The sequence below is a fragment of the Procambarus clarkii genome, chromosome 49 (genome assembly GCF_040958095.1).
Source record: "Procambarus clarkii isolate CNS0578487 chromosome 49, FALCON_Pclarkii_2.0, whole genome shotgun sequence".
Taxonomy (NCBI): Eukaryota; Metazoa; Arthropoda; class Malacostraca; order Decapoda; family Cambaridae; genus Procambarus; species Procambarus clarkii.
In genome coordinates, this window is record NC_091198.1 from 18951263 (window position 1) to 18965110 (window position 13848).

General features: G+C 48.8%; 1 protein-coding gene across 2 annotated transcripts in view; it reads right to left on the reverse strand.

The window, feature by feature from the left end:
* LOC123750557 (uncharacterized) overlaps nt 1–13848 on the reverse strand; it is a 64304-nt gene that overhangs the window by 49368 nt on the left and 1088 nt on the right. Inside the window, exon 2 of one of the 2 annotated variants that reach the window (XM_069303059.1) lies at nt 12830–13028. In XM_069303059.1, coding sequence (XP_069159160.1) covers nt 12830–12839 — 10 coding nt within the window. In that variant the 5' untranslated portion in view covers nt 12840–13028. Of the gene's footprint in view, nt 1–12829; nt 13399–13848 lie in introns of both variants that reach the window. The other variant, XM_069303057.1, reaches the window with a different exon arrangement.

A 13848-nucleotide genomic window follows, 5' to 3' on the forward strand; every position in this document is an offset into this window, starting at 1 on the left:
CAAAGGTTTGCAAGATCTGCAATTGTTCCAAGTTGACAACTCTGCAGAGAGTTTCTTCCTGTGATGTAACGTGGTAACTTGTTCCTGTGATGTGTAAAGTTCCTCTTGATCCTATTTACATAAAGTTTTTACATTTAAACTTAATCCAACTTAAAGCCATTGCTTCGGGCTCGAACTTGTGTATATATTTTGTGTCCTATTTAAACGCTCCTATTTAAGTCCCTTTATCTATTATACAACAGCCATCTCTCCCCGCTCCCTTAATATACGCCTTCCTATACTATATACTACACCTTTCTATACAATATGAAGGCACGACGACGTTTCGGTCCGTCCTGGACCATTCTCAAGTCGATTGTCTTCGATAATCGACTTGAGAATGGTCCAGGACGGACCGAAACGTAGTCGTCCCTTCACCTTCTAGTGTGTGGTCTGGTCAACAATAGACCAATGGTTTACTTTAGGTCTAATTGACACCAACCGCCCATGACACCCTCAGTCATGACACCCCCCCCCCCCCCCAGGAAGACCTGTCATGTCGCGGGGGAGATAGTAATCTGGGAGTGTTAACGGAGACAAAAGAGAGGTAACAGATGGCCGGTGTGATTGGAGTCGCTGGCAAATGGGGCCTCGTTCGAGGCTCTGAGTCCTCTTTATCTCTCCACCTGTCTTGGTTCTTATCTTCTCTTCTTGTTCCTTCTTTTTTTATCACTTTTGATTTTGGATTATTTTTGTTTATTTGATGTTTTGAGCGTCGCTATTGGTCGCTTGTAGTGTGTGTGTGTACTCACCTAATTGTGCTTGCGGGGGTTGAGCTTTGGCTCTTTGGTCCCGCCTCTCAACTGTCAATCAACTAATGTACAGATTCCTGAGCCTACTGGACTCTATTGTGTGTGTGTGTGTGTGTGTGTGTGTGTGTGTGTGTGTGTGTGTGTGTGTGTGTGTGTGTGTGTGTGTGTGTGTGTGTGAGTACACACAACACACACAGGGTCGAGCTTTTCACTTAAGAGTTCCAATAATATCAGCAAGATGGCGCCTGCTTCAGGTACGAGACGTGAAGAACAATTACTGCCCAATTAACTATTTTTACCCAACTAGTCGACAGGTTTAACGACCGGGATTATCGATACTGGATGGTTAAGTCTCTCTCTCTCTCTTTCTCTCTCTCTCTCTCTCTCTCTCTCTCTCTCTCTCTCTCTCTCTCTCTCTCTCTCTCTCTCTCTCTCTCTCTCTCTCTCTCTCTCTCTCTCTCTCTCTCTCTCTCTTCGTTGTTACATAACAAAAATTATCTGTCAAATGCCATTGCTTTCGATCTTCATTATATCTGATGAAGATCTTATACGTCACTAAGAAAGAGAACTAAATATTTCAGATAAGGTCTACGAGATTCTGGAGTCATCGTCTGGTCGTAAGTTACGAGACTCTGGAATCAGCGTCTGATCGTAAGTTACGAGATTCTAGAATCAGCGTCTGGTCGTAAGTTACGAGATCTTGGAGTCAGCGTCTGGTCGTAAGTTACGAGATCTTGGAGTCAGCGTCTGGTCGTAAGTTACGAGATCCTGTAGTCAGCGTCTGGTCGTAAGTTACGAGATTCTAGAGTCAGCATCTGGTCGTAAGTTACGAGATTCTGGAGTCAGCGTCTGGTCGTAAGTTACGAGATCCTGTAGTCAGCGTCTGGTCGTAAGTTACGAGATTCTAGAGTCAGCGTCTGGTCGTAAGTTACGAGATTCTAGAGTCAGCGTCTGGTCGTAAGTTGAGATCCTGGAGTCAGCGTCTGATCGTAAGTTACGAGATCCTGTAGTCAGCATCTGGTCGTAAGTTGAGCTTATCCAAAAGTATAATTATATACAGGAAAAAATCAATGATAGCAGCTCTCAGGTTAGGATATAAATACAGGATGACGTCATGTTATCGAAAACAAGGTCACGAACCGGTCGAGAGAGAGAGAGAGAGAGAGAGAGAGAGAGAGAGAGAGAGAGAGAGAGAGAGAGAGAGAGAGAGAGAGAGAGAGAGAGAGAGAGAGAGTTATCAAGGTCGTGTTGGGTTATCGTCCAGTTTTAGTGCTAATGTAAGTATCGCTATAATAAAGTATATATCATGTATATTTGATTCTGGGGCGCTGCGCTAACGCCTGCCTCTACTGGGATTCGAACCCGGGTCCTTAAGACCACGACCCCAGAGCGCTGTATGTGTTTAATTACCTTAGTAATTGTGTGTGTGCATGTGTCTCTCTCTCTCTCTCTCTCTCTCTCTCTCTCTCTCTCTCTCTCTCTCTCTCTCTCTCTCTCTCTCTCTCTCTCTCTCTCTCTCTCTTACCTACATAACTATCTACCTATTAACCAACATATATATCTACATATTTACCTGCAGACCTACCTTTTTCCCTACAGATTTACCTACTTATCCACTTACCTGCTGATCTTCCTCACTACTTACCTATTCACATTCCAACTTACCTACTTTAACCGTTCCTATGCAAATTCAAATTTGATTTTTTCCGTTCCAAAGTTTTTGAAATTCGTTCCAAATTCAAATTTCGTTGTCTGCGGCATCACGTCGTACAGCTGGCAACGGTCGTACAGTTGACAACGGTCATACAGCTGACAACGGTCGTACAGCTGACAACGGTCGTACAGCTGACAACGGTCGTACAGCTGACAACGGTCGTACAGCTGACAACGGTCGTACAGCTGACAACGGTCGTACAGCTGACAACGGTCGTACAGCTGACAACGGTCATACAGCTGACAACGGTCGTACAGCTGACAACGGTCGTACAGCTGACAACGGTCGTACAGCTGACAACGGTCGTAAGAGGACCACCAAGAGGACCTGAGGACCACCAAGAGAACCTGAGGACCACCAAGAGGACCTGAGGACCACCAAGAGGACCTGAGGACCACCAAGAGGACCTGAGGACCACTAAGAGGACCTGAGGACCACCAAGAGGACCTGAGGACCACCAAGAGGACCTGAGGACCACCAAGAAGACCTGAGGACCACCAAGAGGACCTGAGGACCACCAAGAGGACCTGAGGACCACCAAGAGGACCTGAGGACCACTAAGAGGACCTGAGGACCACCAAGAGGACCTGAGGACCACCAAGAGGACCTGAGGACCACCAAGAGGACCTGAGAACCACCAAGAGAACCTGAGGACCACCAAGAGGACCTGAGGACCACCAAGAGGACCTGAGGACCACCAAGAGGACCTGAGGACCACCAAGAGGACCTGAAGACCACAAAGAGGACCCGAGGACCACCAAGAGGACCTGAGGACCACCGAGAGGACCCGAAGACCACCAAGAAAACCTGAGGACCACCAAGAGGACCTGAGGACCACCAAGAGGACCCGAGGACCACCAAGAGGACCTGAGGACCACTAAGAGGACCTGAGGACCACTAAGAGGACCACCAAGAGGACCTGAGGACCACCAAGAGGACCACCAAGAGGACCTGAGGACCACCAAGAGGACCTGAGGACCACTAAGAGGACCTGAGGACCACCAAGAGGACCTGAGGACCACCAAGAGGACCTGAGGACCACTAAGAGGACCTGAGGACCACCAAGAGGACCTGAGGACCACCAAGAGGACCTGAGGACCACTAAAAGGACCTGAGGACCACCAAGAGGACCTGCGGACCACCAAGAGGACCTGAGGACCACCAAGAGGACCTGAGGACCAATAAGTGGACCTGAGGACCACCAAGAGGACCTGAGGACCACCAAGAGGACCTGAGGACCACTAAGAGGACCTGAGGACCACCAAGAGGACCTGAGGACCACCAAGAGGACCTGAGGACCACCAAGAGGACCTGAGGACCACTAAGAGGACCTGAGGACCACCAAGAGGACCTGAGGACCACCAAGAGGACCTGAGGACCACCGAGAGGACCTGAGGACCACTAAGAGGACCTGAGGACCACCAAGAGACCTGAGGACCACCAAGAGGACCTGAGGACCACTAAGAGGACCTGAGGACCACCAAGAGGACCTGAGGACCACCAAGAGGACCTGAGGACCACCAAGAGGACCTGAGGACCACCAAGAGGACCTGAGGACCACCAAGAGGACCTGAGGACCACCAAGAGGACCTGAGGACCACTAAGAGGACCTGAGAATCACCAAGAGGACCTGAGGACCACCAAGAGGACCTGAGGACCACTAAGAGGACCTGAGAATCACCAAGAGGACCTGAGGACCACCAAGAGGACCTGAGGACCACTAAGATGACCTGAGAATCACCAAGAGGACCTATAAGGACCACACAAGCCAGCAGTAAGGACAGACCGCGGGGGGGGGGACATACAGGACAAGACATAATTCTTGCCTTAAACAGTTTGGTGTCTCCTGGAGTATTGGGTACTACGTCAAGCTCTCCAGCTCCCAGGAGCACCACCAGGAGCACCACCAGGAGCACCACCAGGAGCACCACCAGGAGCACCACCAGGAGCACCACCAGGAGCACCACCAGGAGCACCACCAGGAGCACCACCAGTAGCACCACCAGTAGCACCACCAGGAGCACCACCAGGAGCACCACCAGGAGCACCACCAGGAGCACCACCAGGAGCACCACCAGGAGCACCACCAGTAGCACCACCAGGAGCACCACCAGTAGCACCACCAGGAGCACCACCAGGAGCACCACCAGGAGCACCACCAGGAGCACCACCAGGAGCACCACCAGTAGCACCACCAGTAGCACCACCAGTAGCACCACCAGTAGCACCACCAGTAGCACCACCAGGAACACCACCAGGAACACCACCAGGAGCACCACCAGGAGCCCCACCAGGAACACCACCAGGAACACCACCAGGAGCACCACCAGTAGCACCACCAGGAGCACCACCAGGAGCACCACCAGGAGCACCACCAGTAGCACCACCAGGAGCACCACCAGTAGCACCACCAGGAGCACCACCAGGAGCACCACCAGGAGCACCACCAGGAGCACCACCAGTAGCACCACCAGTAGCACCACCAGTAGCACCACCAGTAGCACCACCAGGAACACCACCAGGAACACCACCAGGAGCACCACCAGGAGCCCCACCAGGAACACCACCAGGAACACCACCAGGAGCACCACCAGTAGCACCACCAGGAGCACCACCAGGAGCACCACCAGGAGCACCACCAGTAGCACCACCAGGAGCACCACCAGGAGCACCACCAGCAGCACCACCAGCAGCACCACCAGTAGCACCACCAGGAGCACCACCAGGAGCACCACCAGGAGCACCACCAGGAGCACCACCAGGAGCACCGCCAGTAGCACCACCAGCAGCACCACCAGTAGCACCACCAGGAGCACCACCAGGAGCACCACCAGGAGCACCACCAGGAGCACCACCAGGAGCACCGCCAGTAGCACCACCAGCAGCACCACCAGGAGCACCACCAGGAGCACCACCAGGAGCACCACCAGTAGCACCACCAGTAGCACCACCAGGAGCACCACCAGCAGCACCACCAGTAGCACCACCAGTAGCACCACCAGTAGCGCCACCAGGAGCACCACCAGTAGCACCACCAGGAGCACCACCAGTAGCACCACCAGGAGCACCACCAGGAGCACCACCAGGAGCACCACCAGGAGCACCACCAGCAGCACCACCAGTAGCACCACCAGTAGCGCCACCAGGAGCACCACCAGTAGCACCACCAGGAGCACCAGTAGCACCACCAGTAGCACCACCAGCAGCACCACCAGGAGCACCACCAGTAGCGCCACCAGGAGCACCACCAGTAGCACCACCAGGAGCACCAGTAGCACCACCAGTAGCACCACCAGCAGCACCACCAGGAGCACCACCAGTAGCACCACCAGGAGCACCAGTGGCACCACCAGTAGCACCACCAGCAGCACCACCAGTAGCACCACCAGCAGCACCACCAGGAGCACCACCAGTGGCACCACCAGTAGCACCACCAGTAGCACCACTAGCAGCACCACCAGGAGCACCACCAGTAGCACCACCAGGAGCACCAGTAGCACCACCAGTAGCACCACCAGCAGCACCACCAGTAGCACCACCAGCAGCACCACCAGTAGCACCACCAGGAGCACCACCAGTAGCACCACCAGTAGCACCACCAGCAGCACCACCAGTAGCACCACCAGCAGCACCACCAGTAGCACCACCAGTAGCACCACCAGTAGCACCACCAGCAGCACCACCAGCAGCACCACCAGTAGCACCACCAGTAGCACCACCAGCAGCACCACCAGCAGCACCACCAGTAGCACCACCAGCAGCACCACCAGGAGCTGGACGTGGCAACAAGAAACTTTCTAAGCCAGCACATCAAAGAACCAACAAGAATGAGAGGAGAAGATGAACCAGCAATGCTTGATTTGATATTTACCCTAAATGAATGGGATATAAGGGAAGTTAAGATGGAATCGCCCTTGGGAATGAGTGACCACAGTGTATTGAACTTTGAGTACCTGGTAGAGCTAGGACTTATCTCCCCCCAAAAAGAACTAGGAATCAAAAGGCTGGCATACCGAAAGGGGAATTATGAACAGATGAGAAGTTTCCTAAGTGAAATACCTTGGGACACAGACCTCAGAGACAAGTCTGTACAGGGTATGATGGACTATGTTACCCAAAAATGTCAGGAGGCAGTAAACAGGTTCATCCCGGCCCAAAGGGAAAAATCCGAGAAGCAACAGAAGAATCCATGGTATAATAGGGCATGTATGGAAGCGAAGAAACTGAACAAAAAGGCGTGGAGGAACTTCCGGAATAACAGAACACCAGAAAGCAGGGAGAGATACCAGAGAACCAGGAATGAGTACGTCAGGGTGAGAAGAGAAGCAGAGAAAAATTTTGAAAATGATATAGCAAACAAAGCCAAGACCGAACCAAAGCTACTCCACAGTCACATCAGAAGGAAAACAACAGTGAAAGAACAGGTATTGAAACTTAGAACAGGCGAGGACAGGTATACAGAGAATGACAGAGAGGTGTGTGAGGAACTCAACAAGAGGTTCCAGGAGGTCTTCACAATAGAACAGGGTGAGGTCACTGTGCTAGGAGAAAGGGAGGTAAACCAGGCGGCCTTGGAGGAGTTCGAAATTACGAGAGAGAAGGTCAAGAGACACCTGCTGGATCTGGTTGTTAGAAAGGCTGTTGGTCCAGATAGGATCTCACCATGGGTACTGAAAGAGTGTGCAGAGGCACTTTGCTTGCCACTCTCCATAGTGTATAGTAAGTCACTAGAGACGGGAGACCTACCAGAAATATGGAAGACGGCGAATGTGGTCCCAATATACAAAAAGGGCGACAGACAAGAGGCACTGAACTACAGGCCCGTGTCCTTGACTTGTATACCATGCAAGGTGATGGAGAAGATCGTGAGAAAAAACCTGGTAACACATCTGGAGAGAAGGGACTTCGTGACAAATCGCCAACATGGGTTCAGGGAGGGTAAATCTTGCCTTACAGGCTTGATAGAATTCTACGATCAGGTGACACAGATTAAGCAAGAAAGAGAGGGCTGGGCGGACTGCATTTTCTTGGATTGTCGGAAAGCCTTTGACACAGTACCGCATAAGAGGCTGGTACATAAGCTGGAGAGACAGGCAGGTGTAGCTGGTAAGGTGCTCCAGTGGATAAGGGAGTATCTAAGCAATAGGAAGCAGAGAGTTACGGTGAGGGGTGAGACCTCCGATTGGCGTGAAGTCACCAGTGAAGTCCCACAGGGCTCTGTACTCGATCCTATCTTGTTTCTGATATATGTAAATGATCTCCCGGAGGGTATCGATTCATTTCTCTCAATGTTTGGGGACGATGCTAAAATTATGAGAAGGATTAAAACAGAAGAGGACTGTTTGAGGCTTCAAGAAGACCTAGACAAGCTGAATGAATGGTCGAACAAATGGTTGTTAGAGTTTAACCCAACCAAATGTAATGTAATGAAGATAGGTGTAGGGAGCAGGAGGCCAGATACAAGGTATCATCTGGGAGAGGAAATTCTTCAGGAGTCAGAGAAGGAAAAAGCCTTGGGGGTTGATATCACGCCAGACCTGTCTCCTGCAGCACATATCAAGCGGATAACATCAGCGGCATATGCCAGGCTGGCCAACATACGAGCGGCATTCAGAAACTTGTGTAAAGAATCATTCAGAACTTTGTATACCACATATGTCAGACCAATCCTGGAGTATGCAGCCCCAGCATGGAGTCCATATCTAGTCAAGGATAAGACTAAACTGGAAAAGGTTCATAGGTTTGCCACCAGACTAGTACCCGAGCTGAGAGGTATGAGCTACGAGGAGAGACTACGGGAATTAAACCTTACTTCGCTGGAAGACAGAAGAGTTAGGGGGGACATGATCACCACATTCAAGATTCTGAAGGGAATTGATAGGGTAGATAAAGACAGTCTATTTAACACAAGGGGAACACGCACAAGGGGACACAGGTGGAAACTGAGTGCCCAAATGAGCCACAGAGATGTTAGAAAGAACTTTTTTAGTGTCAGAGTGGTTGACAAATGGAATGCATTAGGGAGTGATGTGGTGGAGGCTGACTCCATACACAGTTTCAAGTGTAGATATGACAGAGCCCGATAGGCTCAGGAATCTGTACACCTGTTGATTGACGGTTGAGAGGCGGGACCAAAGAGCCAGAGCTCAACCCCCGCAAACACAACTAGGTGAGTACAACTAGGTGAGTACACACACACACACACACACACACACACACACACACACACACACACACACATATATATATATATGTCGTACCTAGTAGCCAGAACGCACTTCTAAGCCTACTATGCAAGGCCCGATTTGCCTAATAAGCCAAGTTTTCATGAATTAATGTTTTTTCGACTACCTAACCTACCTAACCTAACCTAACCTAACTTTTTCGGCTACCTAACCGAACCTAACCTATAAAGATAGGTTAGGTTAGGTTAGGTAGGGTTGGTTAGGTTCGGTCATATATCTACGTTAATTTTAACTCCAATAAAAAAAATGGCCTCATATATAATGAAATGGGTAGCTTTATCATTTCATAAGAAAAAAAATTGAGAAAATATATTAATTCAGGAAAACTTGGCTTATTAGGCAAATCGGGCCTTGCATAGTAGGCTGAGAAGTGCGTTCTGGCTACTAGGTACGACATATATATATATATATATATATATATATATATATATATATATATATAGTGGGTGAGTGTGTGTATGCGTCAAGCTTGAATGGTCCCCAAGCTAACATGCATCAGAAAACTCTTGACCCCCTGAAGGATTCGAACCCAGTCTCAGATAGTACAGCGCGACCCGTAGTTGTAAATAAATATTATAAAACCCTAATGATATTCTTTAACTTTTTCTGTACCTAATCATCCATATGCAGGCGATGAGTCACAATAACGTGGCTGAAGTATGTTGACCAGACCAATCGACTTGAGAATGGTCCAGGACGGACCGAAACGTCGTCGTCCCTTCAATTTCTAGTGTGTGGTCTGGTCAACAATAATCATCCATATGTCAAGACATTGCCATTCTACAATATGCTGTGTGGTCATACCCTTGGCAAATCGGGATATGGGGGCCATACCCCCTTTTATACCCCATATATATCCCATACATGTAACTGACGCTTTGAAATGGTAAAAATTATTTGCTTACCAAATCGAAAAGAATAGATAGTTAAATCTGGGTTGTGTCGTCCGTAGACTTTATTTTGTTTATTTACCACATAGAAGCTTAGCGTATTTATTATATAAAACCTGCTTCCTGCATGCTATGAAGAGCATAAAATATATATATTTTTTTGGGGGGGAGGGTATATCATTACATAAAATAACCCATCATGATGACACACACATTGCAGCCAAAATAGAATGCAACAAACATGAAGTTGAAATAGACGTCAGTGTCCCTCATCTCTTGTTAAGTCCAGATTGCTGTAAATAACACACACACACACACACACACACACACACACACACACACACACACACACACACACACATTTGAGCAAGCGAGCACCGTTTATGCAACAAAATCCCCCTGCATTGCAGAGTGCCTCTATCATCAGCCTCTGGCTCACCTCTACCAGCACCCCATCCCCCTACCACCCATTACCCATCACCCACCACCCATTAACCACCACCCATTAACCACCACCCATTACCCACCAGCGCCTCCCTGACAATCAGTAAGCAACATTTTACCAACTCTAACAGCCTCTTGTGAGAGTAGTTTAATGTCACCCAACAGCACTCTGCACTACGTGTAGCCTTGCACTCTAAGGGCTCTATAAGATCAGTGCCCAGTGCTCTCCATGACAGGTTAGTTGATCACATTGTGAGGCCCGGGACCCGCAGTCTAGAGCACAACGGGCTCAGATAATGGAGCCAGCATGCGAAGCTAATCATCACAGCCTAATTGCTCACCTGGCGAACCTGATAATATAACCTGCAGCCACTCTAATTACCTCTATCAATCGTTACAAGGTAATTATGAATTCATTAGCCCAACGAAGATTTAAAATTAGTTAAACAGTGGTAGACGCTGGAGTGGTGGTAGAACAAGCAACAGTAGTAGACACAGTAGTAGTGGTAGAACAAGTAGAGATAGTTATGACAGGGCCACCAGTATTAACAGTAGTGGTAGATCACCGTCAGTAGATATAATAATTAAGGTAGTGAAACAGTAGCAGTATATATTTGCAGCAGTAGTAACTGAAGTAGATATATTAGTAGTTGAAGCAATGGTAGTAGATATATTCGCAGTAGACGTAACTGGAGTAAAGATATTATCAATAGCAGTAATGGTAGTAAAGATATCATGACTAGTGGTAATGGTAGCGCCATTATGGTGGTCAGGGGTTCAGGCAGCAGGGGACAGAAATGGTTCACACCCCAGCGCCAGGCGCTCCACAACATTTGCATGTAACCACGATTATCTTCAATCGTCAGGAGCCCCCACACCCCCCTCGCCCCAGCTCCCCACCATGACTTGATGCTCATCCCAGCCTCCACCATTTCTCCCACACCATAAACTAATGCTCACTCCAGCCCTGACAAACACTTCAGTATATATGTAGCCTTGACAACACCACTTGCATATATATGTATATCTAACATTACATACATATATAGTGTTACACATTACACATTGTGTGAGAGCAGAGGGACTTCATGAGCTTGTCTGTGGGGTTCAGTTCACACAGCGTGCCTAGAGAGAGGCGGAAAGGAATATTGGAACTCACAGACTGTTCAACTACGGTCTGTAAGCTGACTGGTTGAGGAGCTGAACACAAAGAGCTACCATCCATCCTGTGCGTGGTAGTGGACCCCATACCCATCCTGTGGGTGGTAGTGGACCCCATACCCATCCTGTGGGTGGTAGTGGACACCATACCCATCCTGTGGGGACCAGTGGACATCATACCCATCCTGTGGGTGGTAGTGGACATCATACCCATCCTGTGGGTGGTAGTGGACATCATACCCATCCTGTGGGGACTAGTGGACATCATACCCGTATACCCATCCTGTGGGGAGTAGTGGACATCATACCCATATACCCATCCTGTGGGTGGTAGTGGACATCATACTCATCCTGTGGGTGGTAGTGGACATCATACCCATCCTGTGGGTGGTAGTGGACCCCATGCCCATCCTGTGGGTGGTAGTGGACACCATACCCATCCTGTGGGTGGTGGTGGACACCATACCCATCCTGTGAGTGGTAGTGGACACCATACCCATCCTGTGAGTGGTAGTGGACATCATACCCATCCTGTGAGTTGTAGTGGACACCATACCCATCCTGTGGTTGGTAGTGGACACCATACCCATCCTGTGAGTTGTAGTGGACACCATACCCATCCTGTGAGTGGTAGTGGACACCATACCCATCCTGTGAGTTGTAGTGGACACCATACCCATCCTGTGGTTGGTAGTGGACACCATACCCATCCTGTGAGTTGTAGTGGACACCATACCCATCCTGTGAGTGGTAGTGGACACCATACCCATCCTGTGAGTTGTAGTGGACACCATACCCATCCTGTGGGTGGTAGTGGACACCATACCCATCCTGTGAGTGGTAGTGGACACCATACCCATCCTGTGGGTGGTAGTGGACACCATACCCATCCTGTGGGTGGTAGTGGACACCATACCCATCCTGTGGGTGGTAGCGGAAAAGGTTAGAGACACATGAACGCACAAATTAGTTTAGCTAAGCAAGTTGCAACACTGATGGGCTACTTACGTCATTTATTGACATAAATCAACAGTGTCTTCAGAGTTTGTCAAACCAGTTGGGCCAATCACATACAATTTTCCTTTGCCAATCGTGCACATTGACCCAGAGGGCGGAGGTGGAGAGGTTACAATCACCTCCATGCACTTCCTTCACTTAGTAAAGTGAGAAAAATTTGCATAAGTTTCTGATTGTAGATTATTTTTAATGGCATACTTGGACATTTCATGAACATTTGTTATTGAGTTATCCTTAAATTCATGTTTTTTTCAAGATATTGCATCTCATAGAACTTGATGGTGTACTAATAATTATATGAAACAGTTTACATTCAGTCTATCTACATGATCAGGTAGTGTAAACTCCTAAAGATACCTATATCAGAGTCGAAGCCAAGTAACAGCAACGTCCAGGAGACAACCGTATCGGATGATCGCTACTTATTTTGATTTTGTGGAATAGTAGTGTAAAAGCGGACGAAATAGTCCTGTTTATAGAAAATGATAATAACGGTCCCTCGCGTCACAGAGCACCCACACTATGACTAACTACGATAAACCTGAATTACAAGGAGAAATGACTTACCTTTAGTCATAAGCTCATACTTGGCAGCCAGGGTGGCAGCCGGGAGTATGGAAGGAGGTGGAGGTCGGAGAACTCTTCTTCAGTCTTCCATTCCCTTGTATTTGCTGCTAATGGTTTACTGTTTTCATTTATTTCTCGATTTCTCACTTAATGTTCTCACGGCCACGCCATACAGGGTAGACGTCGACCAACTGGGTGACTACAGTGAATACAGAATACGTTTGTTAGCCTTCAGTGTTCCCCACAGGTGTGAATTGAGGTAAATTATATTATTCTTGTTTGTGGTGAGACCTGTGAGCTCTACCTGTTCCCTTCAGTCCGTGAGAAGAGTCTTAAGCTTTATTAAGTTGACGAATAAAGTTGGAACGCCAACATTAGTGAAACTGTTTTAATTTTGTCATGTTTTTAGAGTTCACTCACACATACACACTGCAGCCCCAGCGTGGAGCCCGTACCTTGTCAAGCACAAGGCGAAGCATGAAAGAGTTCAGAGGTATGCCACTAGACTAGTCCCAGAATTAAGAGGCATGAGTTACGAGGACAGGCTGCATGAAATGCACCTCACGACACTGGAAGACAGAAGAGTAAGGGAAGACATGATCACTACCTACAAAATTTTCGGAGGAATTGACAGGATAGATAAAGATAAACTGTTTAACACGAATGGTACGCGAACAAAGGGACACAGGTGGAAACTGAGTACCCAAATGAGCCACAGGGACGTTAGAAAGAACTTTTTTAGTGTCAGAGTAGTTAACAGATGGAATGCATTAGGCAGTGATGTGGTGGAGGCTGACTCCATACACAGTTTCAAATGTAGATATGATAGAACCCAATAGGCTCAGGAACCTGTACACCAGTTGATTAACAGTTGAGAGGAGGGACCAAAGAGCCAGAGCTCGACCCCCGCAAGTACAACTAGGTGAGTACAACTAGGTGAGGACACTGTGTGAAGGGCAGTACAAGAGGGAGGTGAGGGAGGCTGGGGTGGGGGTGGTAGGTGAGGTACCAGCGTGTGG